Below are 19,542 nucleotides of genomic sequence, written 5' to 3'. Positions count from 1 at the left end.
GCATTTGAAAGTCTCTCTTCTCTACATCACCTATAGGATCCGTCTGGCAGGCAGGGCTCAAGGAAGCAGTAACTGCTGTTGGGTCTACTGGGATGAACTAAACAAAGCAGATTAAAGTAGGAAAGATTTTAAATTGGGTGTAAAAAACAACCCTGCATTATCCCGAATCCATGGTTAGTAAGGAATTTCGTGTGTGCATGTGTGCCTCTGTGGTGTGTGTGTCTGTGTGTGTGTGTGTCTGTGTGTGTGTTTGTATAAGTTATCACTGAATGGCTATTAAGGCTAGCGGGTAACACAGAAGTATTTCAAATTCAACAAGTCCAAAACAGAACTCATTGTTGTCTTCCCTTTAAAACTCCCCTGGTATTCCACAGTATAGAAATATTATTATTATCTTAGATTCTCACTAGAAACCTCAAAAGTCTGCTTTGATTGGTCTCTTTTCCCCTGCCTTCTCATCCACTCATCATGCTTCAACTGATGCAATGCACCACTCAATCGTGTTCACATTTCACCACCCACCTCGATTTCCAATTACGCTGTTGGTACAGCCACCTGACTAGCATCTGATTCTAAGTGCTTACTTTCTACACCAACATCACGCTGCCAGGGCCATCCTGCTAGAGTGTATATTTATTCATAAAGCAACTCTGCTTCAATTTTTGGATGGTTCTTTAAACAGCCAACATGCATTGAGAAGTACCATATTGTACCAAATTTTACACGTAGTGTCTTATTTTCTCTTCATAACAATCCTATAAGATGGATACAATTATTGTTGGCACTCACAAATGAAAAAATAAACCCAGGTTTTAGATAACTTGCTCATGGTCACTGGGATGGCAGGTGGCAGAGCCGGTGTTCATCTCAGATTATCAGGTGCTCTTGATCATTCTCTTATAAACTTTCCCTCAATCTGATTCCCAAATAACTCTCCAGTCTTTTTTACAAGGAGCTAGAAGACTGTGAATTTCTCAAATTCAACTATTGTACATCAAGGGTCAAAAGCCTGTAAAGCCACTAGGCTAGAATGTAAGGTGAGGGCACAGTGACTCACATTTGTCAGCTCCTTTCCAAACGAGTGTGCCTCTTATAACCTGTACACGGCAATGGAAATATCCTGATCCCAACCAATGAAGAATTTTCCCCACCAATGCTGTAGAACTCTTTATAATACTCTGCCCCTATACAATATGGAATAACATTTCAAAAACATTGTTTTTCAGACATCAATCACACACTACTAATCAACTTTGCTGTAACATCTCTTTCATAACTCACACATGAGAACCACTTGAGGAGGGATAGGGTGAGGAGCAGTGAGGGGTCTCGAAAGCAGGGATAGAATAACTTGTAATCACAGACTTGTTTTTGTAAAAGACCATCATGTGAACAATCACAGAATTTATAAGAAGAAACAGTCATATAAAAAGAAGAAGAAGAAGAAAAGGTTAGATATTGCTAAAACTGCCTTGACATATTCCACATGTACTATTTGATAAATATTTTATTGTTATTCCAGGAAAAGCTTTTAAAGGAATACATAAGCCAGCAATTATGGGGAAGGGATGTCTCCTTCTCAGAGATAGTAGGAATGCCAAAGACAGCTCTTTGCTGCTAAGGAAAGGGTGGACAGACTCACAATGGCATGTTTGCTGAAATGTGCACAGATACACGTACAGAGCCAGAGTCCCAGGCAGCAACTCTTCCTTATGTATTAACAACAGGAAACATGCAAATATCTCCAATGCAGTGTTCTGTGTGATGTGAATAAATTGGAGGCACTTGGCTTGTGAGTGTGTGTCTCTATGTGTGTGTACTCATAGTTGTGTTTCTGCTTGACAATTATCCAAAGCCTGACACAGAAAGCCCTGCTGGAAGGAAGCCTTGAAACTGATGGTTTAATGGTTAGAACTATGCCCAGCTCTAAACTGCTAGCCTCTGATATCCAAGGCCTGAGCCCATTTCTGGCTGGAACAATTTAGGCAGGTATTCAATATCATTCTCTTGTTTAAATTAAATGGGAGAAATTGCAGTGCTCCAAGTTAACTGGGTGTCTTGGTATCATGCTAAAAGCATTTCCAGGGATTTTGTTTTCTTTTTTTTGGGGGGGTGGGAGGGGGTGGCCACTTACCAGTACTATCTTAAATGCCTTCCTATAGTCAATACAATTTATTGAAGTGTATGTATGTGATGGATGTTTACATTTCCCTGCTGTAAAAGGGTCTATTTATGTCATCAACAAATTACCATGAAAAGTGATCACTGACAGTCAACTGGCCATTATAAGAAAGATGTTATTTCTGAAATATTCAAACAATGCCATTTAAAAGCCTGTTATTCCACTCAAAGGTAGACATACCTATACTGGAGTTTTCACCAAAAATTTGAAATGATGTAGAAATTGCTGCTTTAAAAGCCACTTGACAAAGTGCTTAAATATTCTTAAGTGTGTCAGAGGCAGAGGTATTTTTTAATGGCATTTAAAAGCATAAATAAATATAAGTACAAATAGAGAAAACATGTATTCCCCTAAGCTATAGTTGGCCAAAAAGTAAATCATGACCCTCAGCATTTTTTATACCTATAAAGAGGCTGCTTTAGTAGTTTCTTTCCTTTTCTTAAATGGCCTTTAAATAAATATATGAGTCAGTTAAGAAAGGCATTTACTTGAATTAAAGTGATAATTCTTCCAGGATGTCAGTATAATTAATTGTGGGTGGCAGAAGTTTTAAATGAGGCTAAATCAGGGATTCTAGTTTATTTATTTTTTACTCACTCTACCTCTATAATTAGAGAAGTTTTTGGTGGCTCCTGAAATTGTGCCTTGTCATGGAATATCATACCTACCTATGCACATATACATCATATACACATACATCAATCCAGCCTCTTTCCTACTACTACTATTGCTACTACACACGCGCGCGCACGCACACACACACACACACACACACACACTCACCCAGCACTTGTTTTGGTTCTTCCACAACCCTGAAATTCTCATCCCTAATATTTCACTGTTCCAATTCATTTCACTGCCTTCAATGTCAAATACAAAATTATGTTAGTCACAGAGGTTTGTTCCTGGTGAACTATTTCATAGAAGAGCTCAAAACACCCTGCCTGCAAGATACACCCTGCCTGCAAGATTTCTGCTTACCTATGCTACCTGCACCAAGGACTGAAATAGCCAGATGCCATAAACAAGTATGTTTTACTAAAAAGGGGTGGTCTGACTGCGTAGGACGTGTTTTAAACGATGCACCCCATCAGCAGAGCTGCCCGTGTCTCAAGACGCTGTAGGGCATTGCTGTAAGACTGACAGAGGCTGAGAAACTGAGCTAATGAGTTTCAGGAGACAGAGAACCCAGAACACATTTGGGAGAATTCTGCATTTAGTGTCAATGACACTGACACGAGGAGCGTATACCTTCTCAAAAGTTCAATACAGCAAAGAAAAAAAAAGTTCTACGTGAGAAATAATCGTATGCTAATCATTTAACTGGCACTAGAATATTTCAATAGTTACATCTGTCTAGCTGGCAAGATCTTACAAACAAATACGTCTTTAAAAGGTACATGCATGATTGGCCACTAATGTCCATACTCTGAAATTAAAATCTCTGAGGATATTGAGACATTTTCTACATTTCATCCTAATGTGCAGACGAAACCTAAGACCCAAGAACTCGTCTCCTGTTACCCTGGGCTCACGGTATTGCTGAAAAAAGAAATTATGTTTAGCTTATTAACTCTATCTACCTTTTGCCACCCCTTCGTAATAGTTTTTTCATTAACTGTAGGCATTTTTTCACCCCCTGTTCTGAGCACAAAAGGATCCAACAGCACCGTTCCTGCAGCCTAAAGAAAATAATCATGCAGTCTCAGAAAAGGTGGATGTGGAATTGCGAGCTGCATTCCCAATTGCCGAACTTCAAAGCAAACACTGACCGCCTTGTGGACAATGCAGCAGGGGTAGCACATTACATGTCTCCCGGTCTTGAACGTTTAAGTGCAGAACGAGACCAACACATCAGCAAACCTCCTGCAGCAAAGGATACAGGCTGCAAGCGAGCCCAGGGGCTGGGAAGAATCCACGCTTGCTTTACCTACCGGCATTGTCCATGTCTCAGGAGTGGCGAGGCGAGTTCTGTAGCCTGGCAGCCGGGGAGCCCCAGCTCCTCTCCTGGCTAACGAAGCACCCTGCCCTTCTGCAGATTATCAGTCCTTGCTGGCACACAGAGCATACTTCATGCACTGTCTGCAGGAGACACCGCCAGGAAATTTATATCTCCAAGGATGACAAACAGCCATTAGCTCCATTACAGGCTGATTAAGAGACACTGAGCCTATCAAGTGGATACTCGAATCCACTGGGGTTTTCACCTCTGTTCCAAGCAAAGGAGAGAAAAAAAAATCACTGCAATGTTGAGTATACTGCACATTTCCAAAAAGAAGTGCACATGCTATGCAGAACACAGTGCTTTTCCAAAAGATGCCAGAGCAAATGTGAGCAGTAAAAGGCACAGATAATTAAAAGGTGAAAAGGAATCTTTAAAACTATAATAAGTGAGCCTTTCTTTGGGGTTGATCTAAATGTAGTTCAGCCTTTATCACTGACATCACTGAATGACTGGGCAACTTTTCAATTTAGAATTTTAAAGTTTGTGGTGGTGGTTGTCACTGTCACTGGGGGTGAGCAAGGAATAGCAGAAAAACCATTTTAAAGTAAAGGCTATCTTTCATATTTCTGCACTAAATACATGCTAAGAAGCTGCGTATTGTCATCCCATTTTGGTTGTGTTTTCATCATGATGAGTGTCCCTATTTCTGGTCAAAATTCTGCCCACCTATCCTAACAGAGAAATTCAAAGGAATTTCACTAACCATCACCAATCACACTAGAAATAATTGTCAAAAGATATCAGGAGACTCTACCATCTGTCACAGTCTGTAGCCACCCAAGTAACAGAAAGCTGAGGATCAAGAAAAATACATTTACTTACACAGGAAAGTACATTTCTTTTCTTAAATCTGGCCGTGCAAGATGCAAAGTCACCTAAAACTACTTTCGATATCAAGGCATAAGGATGGGCAGAGTGCTGAAGAAATTATGTGCCATAGCCTATCTGTGGCTGTTGTGACATTAAATTCTGGGGACAGCACAACTGTTTTCTGCATTTCTCAGATATAGTAAAAAAATTTACAATACCCTTATTTAACTATGATACAATGAATGCACAGTACAGTAAGGCTCTAGAGACTTTCTATTTGACAAGATTTTTTTAAAAAGTTGTGGTGTTATCATACCCTCAGGGTTGCTCAATTGGAAGAGCAATTCATTTATTTAGCACTTCTGTATGTCATTGGAATTCCTGGTGACAAACCACTTGCAAATTATTTATAATCTTATCTTCCATTTCAACAGCTTCAAAGTATTTGTTTTTAACATAACTTTCAGTTTTCCTACAGATGTGAGGTTCCTTCATTGTTTACACAAAATACTCCATTTATGATATCAGTACTAGCACAAAAATATTTGCTTCTAAGAAAAGTTGAATCTCTCAGTGATTTTGCACTGAGACATTATCCACATTATTTCAAATCTGCCACAATTTTAAAGATATATCACTCTATTAATTTAAAAAAATATTCTTCACATAGTTTTTAAATGCCTGGATCCCATAAGACTGAAATCACTGTGGCTTCCATATCTCATCTACTTGCCCTGATTAAGGCTGCCAAGCACCCAGACTGAGTGTCATCAGGAGAAATCTAGGGCAAGCTAACTAGGAGTTAACAGGGAAATATGAATGACAAAAGGAAGAGAAACTATTTTATGAAGTCTGAGATTCTGGTAAGGAGTAGCTAAGAAGTATCATGTCCTGACAGTGCATATTGACTAATATGAATATGTTAGCTCTGTATGCGGTTCAAAATGAGACTCATGATTATTTTCACTAATACCATCAGTCGCCAAATTATAAATGAATTATATGCCAAATATTTGTTTTGTTGGTCATTTGAAAAACACTTGTTCCCATAAACAGCGGTTAGGTTCCAAAGACAAACCATTAAATACTGCTTAACTCATGATGTGATTTATATAATAATCGTAATCTCTCATACACAATTTCAAAATCCAGAAAAGCTTAATGTTCTTTCTTTTTTTAAAGTTGTGCTCCAAAATACCATTGTGCCACAACATGACTTGAAGTGATGGGAAGCTATTTAAGATCTTTGGTTATCTCATTTTGAGTAAATCACATGTTTTAAAACAAGAGTTTTAATGTCATTATTATGAGAATCTGTTTGGACCCTGCTGGGGATGATATGTAGTATTTTGTGTATGCATTATTTTACCTTCCTAAAATGCAAAAATTCTAAATTCTGAAACACACCTGACACCAACGGTTTCAGATGAGGGACTATGATCCTTCAGTACCTCTTGGCAATTTAAAAGAGTAGAAAATAATCCCTTATACTGTTTTGCCACAGGCTCCCTTACCTTATTAGGAATGCTCTAGCTCCCTTCCTCACCTGATGAGGCCCCTACCCAGACCTCTCCAGCTGCTTTGGAAGATGTAAGAGATAAACAAGGGATGAACAACAAAGAAAGATGTCTAGGTATTATGAAACTAAAACTGAGTGGCTATTAAGAATGAGGCTGTTTACAAACAGCATAAACTGCCATGGACACATCTGCTCTGGATCCCTCTGCATTCTCCACCAGCCCACCACTGCCCGTCTTCTGCTCCTATCTGGCATCACAAGATGGCACTGTAACAATGGAAAAGCGCAACGAGTGGTACATTTTCCTCAAGCTCTGCAAGAATCTACTCCTTCACTTGATTTAATTCAGACTTATAGTTAACATGCCCTAGTTGGGAATGCCTGCATATAAAATGTTTACCAGGCCCTTTCTAATTGTCCCAGAGATGCCGTGTGGTCCAGTAGGAGCATCAATAAGTCTAAAGTTCTAGAGTATGTTTCAAAGATAAGGGATCCCTAGGTGGCATAACGGTTTGGCGCCTGCCTTTGGCCCAGGGCGCGATCCTGGAGACCCGGGATCGAATCCCACATCGGGCTCCCGGTGTATGGAGCCTGCTTCTCCCTCTGCCTATGTCTCTGCCTCTCTCTCTCTCTCTCTCTCTCTCTCTGTGACTATCATAAATAAATAAATAAAAATTAAAAAAAAAAACAAAAACAAAGATAAGCTTAATTCCTTTTTTTATTAGCCTTCTCATATGTATACTCCGTAGCTCTCTTTGGATCAGACTAATATGTTTGAGGCGAGAACCTGCATTCAAAATAACCTCCATGCTATCCTACCTACAGAAAGAAGGCAACAACCTGTCACCATGGGGGTTTTAAAAGGGTAGTTGGCCTGAGGTTGGTTGCAAGACATTTGTGATTCCAGGCCTGATCTGCTAAGGTAGCAACAGCATGGGCATCTAGCACCTTCAAATGTCACCAAGCACCTGCTGATAACCTGGCCATTTATTACAACTTTCTTCAAAAAGCTCTATTAGCTACTCTCTCTCTCTCTCTCAATTTCAAAGAAGATAATGTTGTGGCTTCCTAGAACAGTTCTGCTTATCTCATATTATTTCTTAACTTTCCTATGAGATGCTTTCATGTGCTGGGGCCACAGAAGGTTGCTGGTGGCAATCAGGCTCTCCCTTTTCTTTTTTTTTTTTTTAAGATTTTATTTATTTATTCATAGAGACAGAGAGAGAGAGAGAGAGGCAGAGGCAGGCAGAGGGAGAAGCAGGCACCATACAGAGAGCCTGACGTGGGACTCGATCCAGGGTCTCCAGGATCACGCCCTGGGCTGCAGGCGGCGCTAAACCGCTGCGCCACCAGGGCTCAGGCTTTCCCTTTTCTGACTGTAGTCTAGTGTGATCCAAGCCCAAGTAGACCAACAGCAGTCCAAATGGATACTGTGGAGAACAAGATGCAGACACGGTTTTCCAAGAGGTGTAGCAAATCGAGAATCAGAGGCTAAAAATATGGTTTGGCTTTCAGGGGACCAACTGGGATGCTTCTGGGCAAAGTTAGACTTTGCTCCTTAGAATGGAAAAATTAAGATAATGAATTGTCCATATAATCATATTGCTTAACCTGGCAGATCCCTGGGACACCCAGATCAGCCTATGAGACTGTCTTGATCTTTCTCACTTTCTGATTCACCCAAAGAAATAAAGAAGTGCTAAGATATTGACTACCAATTAGGAAGTAGTCAGGCTTGCTCTCAGTACCTTGGGGAATAGATTCTACTGGAAATCTGTTCTGAAAAGATTTCAGATACTGCTTTTATAAGAACAGCTACTGTATATTGATAGGACAATGAGCAAAGTGCTTGGATTAATAACTCTCCTAAGTACTAAACCAAATCCCTGAACTATTTTTAAAAAGTTCACAAGAGGAAGTATTGCAACAGATAGTATTTCCAGGAAAATAAGGGCAAAAAAAAAATAGACATTTATCTAATGTTCTATTATCTGGACTTTAGGACAATACTTACTTGACATACCTATGTCATCCATTATTCCTAGCCATTCTCCTCTGAGATTTCTCTTCCAGTGTAAAGTGCCTCCTGAACTACTTATTAATATTTGTTTCTCTCCCTTGTATGCAGTCCTTAGAAAAAGCCTTCCATTTACATAGACTTAAATAACACCTTCACATGAAGCCATGACACATTCCAGTGTCATGGAACTTGGAACTTTTCTTGGTATCTAGACCTTAATGAAGCTACGACTTCATTATTGTATGACACGGACATTTAATGACACGGTCATCTGACATGTGTGGACTGTTGATTAAGGTGGTTTGGTGAGTCCACACTTAGACACTACCCTTTTGTTCCAAACATACAGCAATGATAGATAAAATATTAAGTAGGTTAGTCATAGCGAGGCTTACAAAGCAAACGACTTCCATGAGTCAGAAAGGAGCCAAAAGCTCAAAGCAGTAAAAAGGCTTCTGCTGAGGCTGATGTGCTCAAGGTGGAAAAGAGAGGCTGGGGGCAAAGCCATGGCACCTATGTGGTGACACGTTTCAAAGAGCTCCACAGGAGAAAGGCAGGGTGAGAGCCAGGTTTTGCTTCAATGAGGCCCCCTGAATTAAGAAAAGAAGTTGCAGAAAAAATGGCTGTTGATCCAGTTCTAGAAGCCATGACTTTATAAAGCCTAGATGGGCATAGGGAGGATAAATCCTTAAAACCAAGAACAAAATCAGCTTCTTGATGGGTCCCTCAATGCTAGATCACCAATATCCTCCTCAAAATCATGCAGGAGCCCCAAGATGTCATTGATAGACCTGACTCTAGACTGGAAGACCACAGAGCAAGGTGGAGGCAACTCGAAACCACAGAACTATGAAAAGAGGAGGAGCAAAAAAAGAGTCAAAGCCAACCAAAAATGCAAAAAACAGAACAAAACCTTCCACTCAATCTGAATGTGCAAGCGAATTTCAAATTGTTTAAGATTGCTAATATTTCAAAACCAAGTAAGTAGAATAATCAATAAAACATGATTTCAATCTCAATGATTTTGATGTTATGGAAGAGTCTTATAAAGATTTTTTAATAACTGTATATATCAAAGAGATAAATGAAAGCATGACATCCAAAAGAAATAGAAAAAAAAGAAACAAAAATACAAGAATCTGGAAGATAACTCATGGGAAGTCTTGGAAACGAAAGAGAGAGTTAGAACACCGAGACCAACATAGACTCCTCATTAGCAATCACTGATGCCAGCAGGCAAGATGCTGACAGTAACTGTCAACCTTGAATTTCACATTAGGCTATACTCCCATTCATGAGCAGAACATTGGCACTCTCCTAGACACAAAGAGACTAAAAATCACCAAAGGATGCACTTTAGCAAGATGAGAAATAAATCCAGAGAGAAGGCACAAGATGAAAAACGAGTAAGAAGCTGATAACATGTATTAGTATATTTAAATAGCTATTGATTGTGAAACAGGCATTTCAAAATTAATGAAAAAATGGGCAAAAAGAGGTCAAACTGGAAAACCATAACAAAACATGAGGTGGATGTTCAATGAGAATTCCAAGTGTGAAAGGAGAAGAGAAACACTGAATATTTTTAGATTTAGATTCAGACATAATGAATAATTTTAGATTTTAAATTGGAAGATATAGAGGTATGTGGGTGGTTCAGTAATTGAGTATCTGCCTTTGGCTCACGGCGTGATCTCCTAGGATTGAGTTCCACACCAGACTCCCCGCGGGGAGCCTGCTTCTCCCTCTGACTATGTCTTTCTGGTCTCTCATGAATAAATAAATAAAATCTTTAAAAATAAATAAATAATGTATATAATGTATTGCATGTATATGTATAATTATGTATTATATATGTGTGTGTGTGTGTATATATATATATATATAAACATATCAACCATTAAAAGAATAGAAGTAGTTTGGTTACTTATACTAATTGTCTCTCCAATGGATTGAATAATACACCAAGGAGGGTGCAAAGTGATCCACTGTTGTGAGGAGATAAATTATTAGAACTTCTATTTAATATTTACATTTATATAAGAGATAAATTATTAAGCTATAATAATACTTAAAATACAATGTTTCATGGCACCTTCACTTTTCTAAATGTCAGACTTGGAACATATAGTAAATAGCTCCACAGCATGGAATTAATATAGATTAGGAAACTGAATTCTTTATTTGAAAAGCTTCATAATGAAGAATTTCAGTGAATTTTCTTTTACTTTTTCTTTTGTGTGTGAATTTTCAACTCATTTGCTAAAATCCAAAGATGCAACACATATTGATTAGTTTTCAAGAAGAACCCATGAAAATGGGCGAGAAAGCCATTTACTAGCTGAACTGCAACCAAGAGTTTTGATGAAAGGTTGCTGGCAATGAATTACAATTTTGCAAGGTCAAAGGTGCACTTCTTCAAAAAGATCTCTTTTCAACTCTGATTGTTCATTAAAGCCATGTATCAAGATAAACTAGAGAATCAAACCATCGGGTTGCTGTTTCTTAAAACATTAAACCAAGATTCAAAAATTAATAATGCATACTCCATCTCTGCCTCATTAAAAAAATTAGTGATTTTTGCCATAGGACTTTAGTCTTATTAAAACAAACTTCTGTTATTTTTGAAATATTGCTTATTTCTCCTTGATCTTGACCTTAAAAGTGTTTTATTTTTATGCTACATAATATACATGATACAATATTACAGTGATCCATGTATATAATTTCTAAATTAATAAATATACATGTATTGAGAGAACATGCTATTTTTTTTCTGATTTAGATTACTGCAGTGCTTTGCTTGCCAGCCATCTACAACACAAACTCCTTCCATCAAAATTCCATGTGTTCCCCTGATTCTGATTCTACTCTTTATTATCTGTCTTTTTTCTTTTTTTAGGGCCTGCTGCTATTACCACAGATGAGGTTCACGTATCCAACTTCTCTGTTGGTCACTGAATTCTCAGGCACATTTTCACTCCCCTTGAATTTCAGCAGATTCCATGTCCCATTTCTCAGAAGAAAGATCAGAGGGGTGAACTCTTTTTCATAAACCCTTACTTCTTAATATGATCTACCAAGGTTTCCCAAACTTATTTCACCTCTTATAACTCCAATAGAACTATTGGCCACAGTTTGGGAAAATCTAGTAAAAAGTGGGGAGGGAGGCATTTAGCCCATAATTTTTGCCTTGAATCTTTCTGGCACTTGATGTCGATTACAATAACTGCTTCTATAGGATGAAAAAGACAGGCTTCCAACTGCGTCCTCAAGGAGGTGTCCCTGAACACAGAAGTCCCTCTTTAGTCACAAAAATGGAAGTCCAGGAAGACATTTCTCTTATGATAATGATACAAAAGAGTGAGAGGGAATAAAGGATCATCTGGACCAAGGAGTGCACGCTGGCAGATCCTACTTGACAGTGAATCTCAAAATAAATGCATTGGTGGCTAGAAAGCTAAACGGAGCCACCAGCCCATCTCAGTGAAAGAAATCAAATGAAACATGACAAAGCCACAGAGAGATGGTTCCCCAATATGTAAGATATATTTAGTTTTTCTAAAACAACCAATAAGCCTGGGGGGTGCCCTAAGAAGTAAATCCTGACATCCAGATGAGATTTCTTGGGTGTAAGTCTAGCATGCCTCAGCCCTGGAGCTGTAGCCCAACACAAAATGGAAAGCAGGCCTGTGCCTGGGCCTCGCTCTACACAAACATTCAGGGGAAATCTTGGGGGTGGGGGGGTTTACAGTGAAAATTTACTCATTAAACTCTGACCAGCAACTTGTCGGTATCTCAGGCTCCATGAGGACCTTTCCCCAGATCATTCTGACTGTGGGAGACCACCGATGAGCTTCTTCCTTCTCTTCCAGATCTATAACCCATGGGCAGCCCCGGTGGCTTGGTGGTTTAGCACTGCCTTCAGTCCAGGGTGTGATCCTGGAGACCTGGGATCGAGTCCCACGTTGGGCTCCCTACATGGAGCCTGTGTCTCTGCTTCTCTCTCTCTCTCTCTCTCTCTGTCTCTAATGAATAAATAAATAAAATCTTTAAAAAAAAATCTATAACCCAGAACTCACACTCCTGTCTGAGTTGCAGGAGACTTAACCCTAGTAGCAGTTCACATTTTTAGCACTATTTGCCAGGCACTATGCCCAATTCTTTCCCTGTGTATTACCTCATTTAAGCCTAATGATAAGATTGAGTTTAGTACTAATTACTATTATTCCCATTTTCATTTTCATGAAAAAAATTAAGACTCGGTGGGGTTAAGACAAACTTGCCTCAGATTGTGCAAATTGTAGACCTGGATTTACACTTAGGTCTCTTTTATTGTAGCATCTTCACCTGCAATCTCTACATGTATTTATCAGGAACAGGGAGGCTCTCTGGAGAAACCCAACTGCTTCTTATAAAATCTGATTTTGTTGAACTCCCAATTTTAACAGTGAAGAATAATTTCTTTTAAGCCTTCAGGTTTCTGCCTCAATTTGGCTAATAAAATGCTTAAAGCTAATCTCCTGTGCCTTCAAAAAAAAAAAATCTCTTGGTCTTCAAAAGGACTCAGTAGCATTGGTATAAAAATAAATGTGGTAGAATTTCTGCCTGTAAAGAGATACAAACCTCCTTCTAAATTCCAGGAGATAACTGTATTGAAAAATTATTTCTGAAGGGAGACTAAATTATAAATCCATAAATCAAAGCAGAATTATATATGCTTGCCATTATCTAGATCAATTTATTTATCACTTCAAGGATTTTTAAAAATAGTTTTTAGGAACTTTACATATACTTTATTATGGCCAATGCTCAAAAAATTATTGAGTCAGCAGCAATACAACCAGTCACCAGAACGCAGAGGAAGGTATCTGTCTGATTTGGTGCTGAGTAATTGGCAAAAGAGAGCTCCTGACTCGTCCATCAGCCAAAAGGGTGGCCTGTTGCTCAAAAAGCAGTTACAGCTGCTTTGTGCATGAGTCTACTGTTAAAAAACCAGCAACCAGAGGGAAAAGCAGGTTCACAGAATCTGCTCCAGGAATATACAGCCTGAACAAGTTCTCTCGACAAGCCATCACTTACTGAAAAGCATGATAGATGCCCATCCCAAACAGACAGCAAGCAGATGGCTGGCAAGTGCATGCTGGCCTGACTGCGGGCAGCCTGTCACCCAAACACTTAACGACGGCCATCTCTAATAGGCTTTCAGAAAGGGTCAGCCTACTGCTTTCTGAGATGAGCAATCAAGGACTGCCAACTGGCAGTCTAATCAAATCTGGCCTGCTAACATGAAGATTTGATAAGGCCAGACCTCGAGAGCTTTCGGGAAGGCATATCCATATGCCCTCAATTTGCCAAACTACCCACTACTCCCTATTGTCTTCTGATGAGCTGTACACACCTATATGACCTGCCTGTTCTTGAATACATTTGTGCTCAAGTCAGCAGAATGGGTTGATGACCTCTCACATCGCTTCCTGGCTCATGGTTCTATACAGAAACAGTGGGATATTTTAACTAGTTGCCTAGCAGGGAAAGGGGAAAAAGGTTTAGACTGGATCTTAAAGAGCTTTTTCTACAGGCTGGCAAGGGCCATACTACTCTGCAACCAAGAAAACTGCCTTCATGGGATACTTGTCTGGAATTATCAAACAAGGTATCCTGGGTTCTGAGTGCCTTAAACTTAAGTAGCTAAACATATTTTTAGTAACAAGATGTTTCTTAACTTGGATAATTCCTTATCAAACAGGTATTGATTAGCTCTGTTATGATACACAGTCCCTGAAGGCAGGATCTAGTCAGTTTTTGGAGCTCTGAGAACATTATTAAGTGTTCAGCAATTGTTTTTAGCATGAGTACATGACTAGGTGAGTGGTGCATGGATAAATAAACAAACACTGGTGCTGGCAGGGTCCATTCTGAATTTCAGCCACGTCACATTTCACCAACAGGAGAATTCCATCATGTCTAAAAAGTACTGGTCACTTTTTTTTTCACTAATTCATCAATTTCTCCCTTATCTCCTTAAATAGCCCAATGAAAATTTAGTATCCTCTTCCAGAAGCACATTTTGCCATCCATTAGTAAAAATGGTAAGTACTAATACTTACGCTTCAGATTAATTGAGGAAATGAATCTTTCCCATCATGTGGCTTTTACCTCTTTATGCAGGCATTCGAGGAAGGAAGAAGTAGACAACCCAAATTTCTCATATCAACACAGGACACCCAGAGCTAAGTGCTGACTACACAGAAGGTAGTGAATACGTTTGGCTGGCTGATTTACCTGGTGACTGAAGTCTCAGAATTTTCCTACTAAGACCATTGTTCTAAGGAAAAGAGGGATAAGATCCCAGTTTAATTAGTAGGGTCTCATCTCGTGCCTACTATTCACACCACTAAACTTGGCACACACAAGAGTGAGCATCCACGTGCCAGTCATCTAAACAGTTCTAGAAGTACTGATGAGCATCACAGCAAACACCTAGCTGCAGTCTTTGAGGAAGATGCTTCCAAGATGGTTGTAGGAAAGTCCCTGAGAGCTATGGGGGGAAAGGAGATAAGTCTTTCTCTCTGATATAAGGGGAAAAAGAAGGAAAGGCACTGGACAGCAATCAAGGTCTAACCAGGTTCTAACTTACCAGCAGGCACATAGGCCAAGATGGGGAGCCGGTGTGGCTGCTCTTAGAGAAGCAATGAGCCATCCTATGGGTCCTTTCTCTCCTTGATTTACAGTTCTGCTTTCAATTTGCTTTTTGAATTGTCTTTTTTTCTTAAAATTTTTTCTTTAATTTTTTTATATATTTTAAATATTATTTTATTTAAATTCAATTAGTTAACATGTACTGCATTACTAGCTTCAGACGTATAGCTCAGTGACTCATTCATTGCAGATAACACCCAGTGCTCATTATATCATGTGCCCTCCTTAATGTCCACCACTCAGTTACCCCATCCCCCCACTTGCCTCCCCTCCAGCAACCCTCATTTTGTTTCCTACAGTTAAGAGTCTCATATGATTTGCCTATGTCTTTTCATCTTTATTTAGTTTCCTGTTGACACTGCCATCAATTTAGTATTTTATAACAATCTAGATTTATCCTTATAGTTCTGGGGGTCAGAAATCTGAAATAAGTCTTTTTTTAAAATGTTTATTTATTTATGATAGTCACACACAGAGAGAGAGAGAGAGGCAGAGACATAGGCAGAGGGAGAAGCAGGCTCCATGCACTGGAGCCCGATGTGGGATTCGATCCCGGGTCTCCAGGATCGCCCCTGGGCCAAAAGCAGGTGCCAAACCGCTGCACCACCCAGGGATCCCCTGAAATAAGTCTTATAGGGTTAAAATCAAGGTATCAGCAGAGCCGAATTCCTTCTGGAGGCTCCAAAGGAGAATCCATTCCTTTTCTCTCCCAACTTCTAGAAGCTGCCAGCCTCGGCTTATGGCCGTGTCGCTCCAGTTTCTATTTCTGCTCTCACATTGCCTTTTCCTCTCTGACCTCCTTGCCTTCCTCTTATAAGGACTCGTGTGATTATATTGGGCTCAATTAAATAATCCGGGATAATTTCCCCAACTCCAGGCCCTTAACTTAATCACACCTACAAAGTCCCCTTGTCATGTAAAGTAACATATTGACTGACAGGCTCTGGAGACTAGGATGCAGACCTCCTGGAGGGGGGGATGGGGAGAGACATATTCAGCTTAATTACCATCATTATCTTAACAAACTACAAGTCATTTTAAAAGTTCCCTCTCCCTGGGAATGTGCTGAAAGACAGCCCAAGTGCCCCTGTTGCTCCCCTAGGTATAGCTGAGGTCTTGAATAGGGCTAATTGGTAGAAAACCTGATAGGTGATGGGAGGGACACCAGAAAAGGCACCTGTAATGGGATTTGAGCAGGGAGTAAAAAGATACTTTTAAAGAAGGATTATAAGGAAGAGTGTCAATACCATGGACTGGAGGCCTTCCAAGAATCTAATTCTATATGGCATACAAACAACTGGGTCCAGGATGTCCCTGAGGCTAACCCCAAAATTGCTTAGGCCAATGCTGGGTTAAGAATTTAAAAACTGAAACGATGGGACACCTTGCACCCCAATGTTAATCACAGCAATGTCTACAATAGCCAAACTGTGGAAGGAGCCATAATGTCCTTTGATAGATAAATGGATAATGAAGATGTGATATATATATATAGAGAGAGATAGATATAGATATCTAAAAAAGGACAAATACCTACATTTGCTTCAGTGTGGATGGAACTGGAGGGTATTATGCTGAGTGAAATAAGTCATTAGAAAAAGACAATTATATGGTTTCACTTATATGTGGAATATAGGAAATAGTAAAATGGACCATAAGGGAAAGGAGGGAAACTGAGTGGAGAAAAATTAGAGAAGACAAACCATGAGAGAATTCTTAACTCTGGGACACAAACAAAGGGTTGCAGAAGGGGAGGAGCAATGGGCGGATGAGGTGCCTGGGTGATGGACATTAAGGAGGGCCCTGAGTGTTATACTATTTGTTGGCAAATTGAATTTAAATTAAAAAAAAAAGATTTTAAAAATCTTTCAGTGAGAGCACAGCTCAAACTAAGTGTTACATGAGGGAGTTCCCTTGACCTTCACAGCACGCCTGAAAGGAGCAAAGAGCAATCAGCTAATCAGCAGCATTTCTCCCATTTCTCGGAGATGAGGTTGAGTAACTGTCTTCCTGGAATTCATTGGGTTTTCCCAATGACTACAGTGGATTTTCCCGAGATAAAAATGAATAGGTTCTTCGACAGTAATGGAGAGAACATGGGAGGGGGAAAAGGTACGCCAGGAGTCGAAAGAAAACTCCAGAGTATAGAGCAGGATGATATGGCCTGGATATAGACGCTGGGAACAAAAGCAAAGGAAAGAGGGAGGCAGCAGTGAGGGCAGGACACTGGGAGGACCCAGAGAAGGAGGAGCCAGCTGAGTGAGTTCACAGGACTTGCTTCAAGTGCTGCAAAGCTCTAGAAGCTGCCTCAGATTTCAATGCTGTGATTCTTACTGAGAGATTTGGCATTTCTATAGCTAAAAACCATTCACTTGCTGAAAACCTGTTATATTATCCACTCAGAAACGTTTGCTGTCAACATGTAGTACTGATACTCTGATGCAAAACTAAATAAGACAGTGCGTTTGCCAGTGAAGCTCAGCTAGATGAATGAGAGCCTCTACCACAAGACAAGTAACTACCAAGAGGGAAATCTGAGAAAGGATGGCCAGCCCAGTTAGTCACTCTCAACTTGGAAAATGGAATATATGCTAAAAAGACATGGTATCAAGACATAGGAGACAAAGAATAGAGCGATACAAAGATCTGGCTTGCTGGGGACAGGGCAAGTATTTTCCATGGCCAATTTTGCAACATGGGCGATCAAGATTCAGTTACCATCCACATAGTGCTATAAAATATCTGCAATTCATTTGAGATCAATTACTAAGTTTGATGATTAGTAAGCTATCGTAACTCTATAGACTCTCTACAAACTGAATAGTTCTCCAATATGCTTTTATTCTTTAAAGTGCTATTTTAAGAGGCCTCCAGTAGCAATTGCTTATATTAGAAATAGTTTGAGCCATCGGAAAACTTTAAAGGAGTTTGACAAGAATAAACTCTCCTCTAAGTGAGTCTACCTATAACCCACCTACTCAGTAGACCAGAGTAGGAAAAGGTTACAGAATTAGTGTTAAAATAGTAACATCAGCATGCAATGATTCACCAGTGTGTTTATCTTTAGAGGGCTAAATTAAGTAGAACATTCTGGCAACATTCTTTTTTCTTTATTCTAACAGTATTTTTTCTCTCTTTATAAACAACAAAACAAACTCTAGTTCTCTTCATGAAAGACTTCACTCAGGACAGGAACTGATGTCAAGCTCTGTTCCCTTGAAATTTGGATAAAATCTTAAATTTCTAATTTCAAATGTGAATAGCGAAGTAAAATGCATGGCTTGGAATTTTCAGTTTGTATCCATTTAGCAAAGCATTCTACAGCGTTTGCTTTGGGCACATCTTACAGCTTGCTCTGTGAAAGCCTGAATTAAAAAAAATGTTAGCTCATCAGTCATTTGAGTCTGGAAACATTTAAATAATTAAGCTCCAAACCCAGTCAGCACCATAGGATGCTCATGACCCTGGAGATGTCCCAGGCTGTCCGCTCTGCTTCAATAGATCAAAAAACTCCTCCAAAGCCAAGTCAATGTGGCACAAACTCTCCATCTAGTAAATGTGGGATGAAACCCTCCATTTTAGTTTTATGTTGAATATAAAGCTAGGCTAACTATCTCCTTCCTTCACCTGATTATCCTTTAGTGTGTCGTTTGACATACTTTCCTGAGCTCATATATATTTTAGTGACCATCATGTCATTGCGCTTATTACCGAGCAACATCATTCTTTGTCCATCTATATTTTGCATCAAATGCGTCACACCTGATGAAGGTTCCTAGATTTGTTCTTACTACAAGAGTCTAAAATTGGATTGCTTCTAAAACCTGATCTGAGAATGTAATAGAAAAAGACCTGTTTTAGGAAGCTATGTGTTATTCATAATATCATTATGTAATAGTCTTCATTTTAGAATTTCTTCCCTCAGATGATACGTCTGCAAAGGAGCTCTGCTGAAACAAGCTGATTGGAAGAAGCAGGTCAGACATCACCACAGACCTGGTTTGCCCCACCGATAGCCTGGTTAATCAGAGCAAAGCAGGGCCAAGAACTCTGTAGTGGTGCCAGCACGGTCTCTGAGCACAGGGCAGGAGCCAAGCCCTGCTTGCCTAGAATCGCAGGCTATTGGCTCCAGACCAACTGATGGCAAGCTCTAGAGGAAGTCCATGTGCCGCCAACTGGGTCTAGCTAAGGCCAGCGCTGAAGTAGAAACCTGGGCTTACTTCCTGGACAATAATCAAGTCAAGGGCTTCTCCCACTCCCCTTCCTCAGAGGCAGCAGTGACACCCCATCTTCATTTAGAAGAG

The 19,542-nt window shown here is 39.7% G+C and overlaps 1 protein-coding gene and 1 long non-coding RNA gene across 4 annotated transcripts in view; one reads left to right on the top strand and one right to left on the bottom strand.

The window, feature by feature from the left end:
• The window catches only part of LOC144312682 (uncharacterized), a 114,892-nt gene that overhangs the window by 58,040 nt on the left and 37,310 nt on the right, over positions 1 to 19,542 (top strand). Inside the window, exon 3 of one of the 2 annotated variants that reach the window (XR_013378222.1) lies at positions 19,164 to 19,476. The exons of the other annotated variant lie outside the window; for it this stretch is intronic. This is a non-coding gene — a long non-coding RNA (uncharacterized LOC144312682). The remainder of the gene's footprint in view (positions 1 to 19,163; positions 19,477 to 19,542) is intronic. 2 annotated transcript variants of the gene reach the window in all.
• PHACTR2 (phosphatase and actin regulator 2) overlaps positions 1 to 19,542 on the bottom strand; it is a 206,573-nt gene that overhangs the window by 185,436 nt on the left and 1,595 nt on the right. The window contains exon 1 of one of the 2 annotated variants that reach the window (XM_077895522.1): positions 4,117 to 4,424. The exons of the other annotated variant lie outside the window; for it this stretch is intronic. Within the exon in view, the coding sequence (XP_077751648.1) occupies positions 4,117 to 4,129 (13 nt within the window). The 5' untranslated portion in view covers positions 4,130 to 4,424. Of the gene's footprint in view, positions 1 to 4,116; positions 4,425 to 19,542 lie in introns of those variants that run through there. 2 annotated transcript variants of the gene reach the window in all.

The sequence above is a fragment of the Canis aureus genome, chromosome 1 (assembly GCF_053574225.1).
Source record: "Canis aureus isolate CA01 chromosome 1, VMU_Caureus_v.1.0, whole genome shotgun sequence".
In the NCBI taxonomy this organism is placed as follows: domain Eukaryota; kingdom Metazoa; phylum Chordata; class Mammalia; order Carnivora; family Canidae; genus Canis; species Canis aureus.
This window is presented reverse-complemented; position numbering and strand designations above follow the sequence as displayed.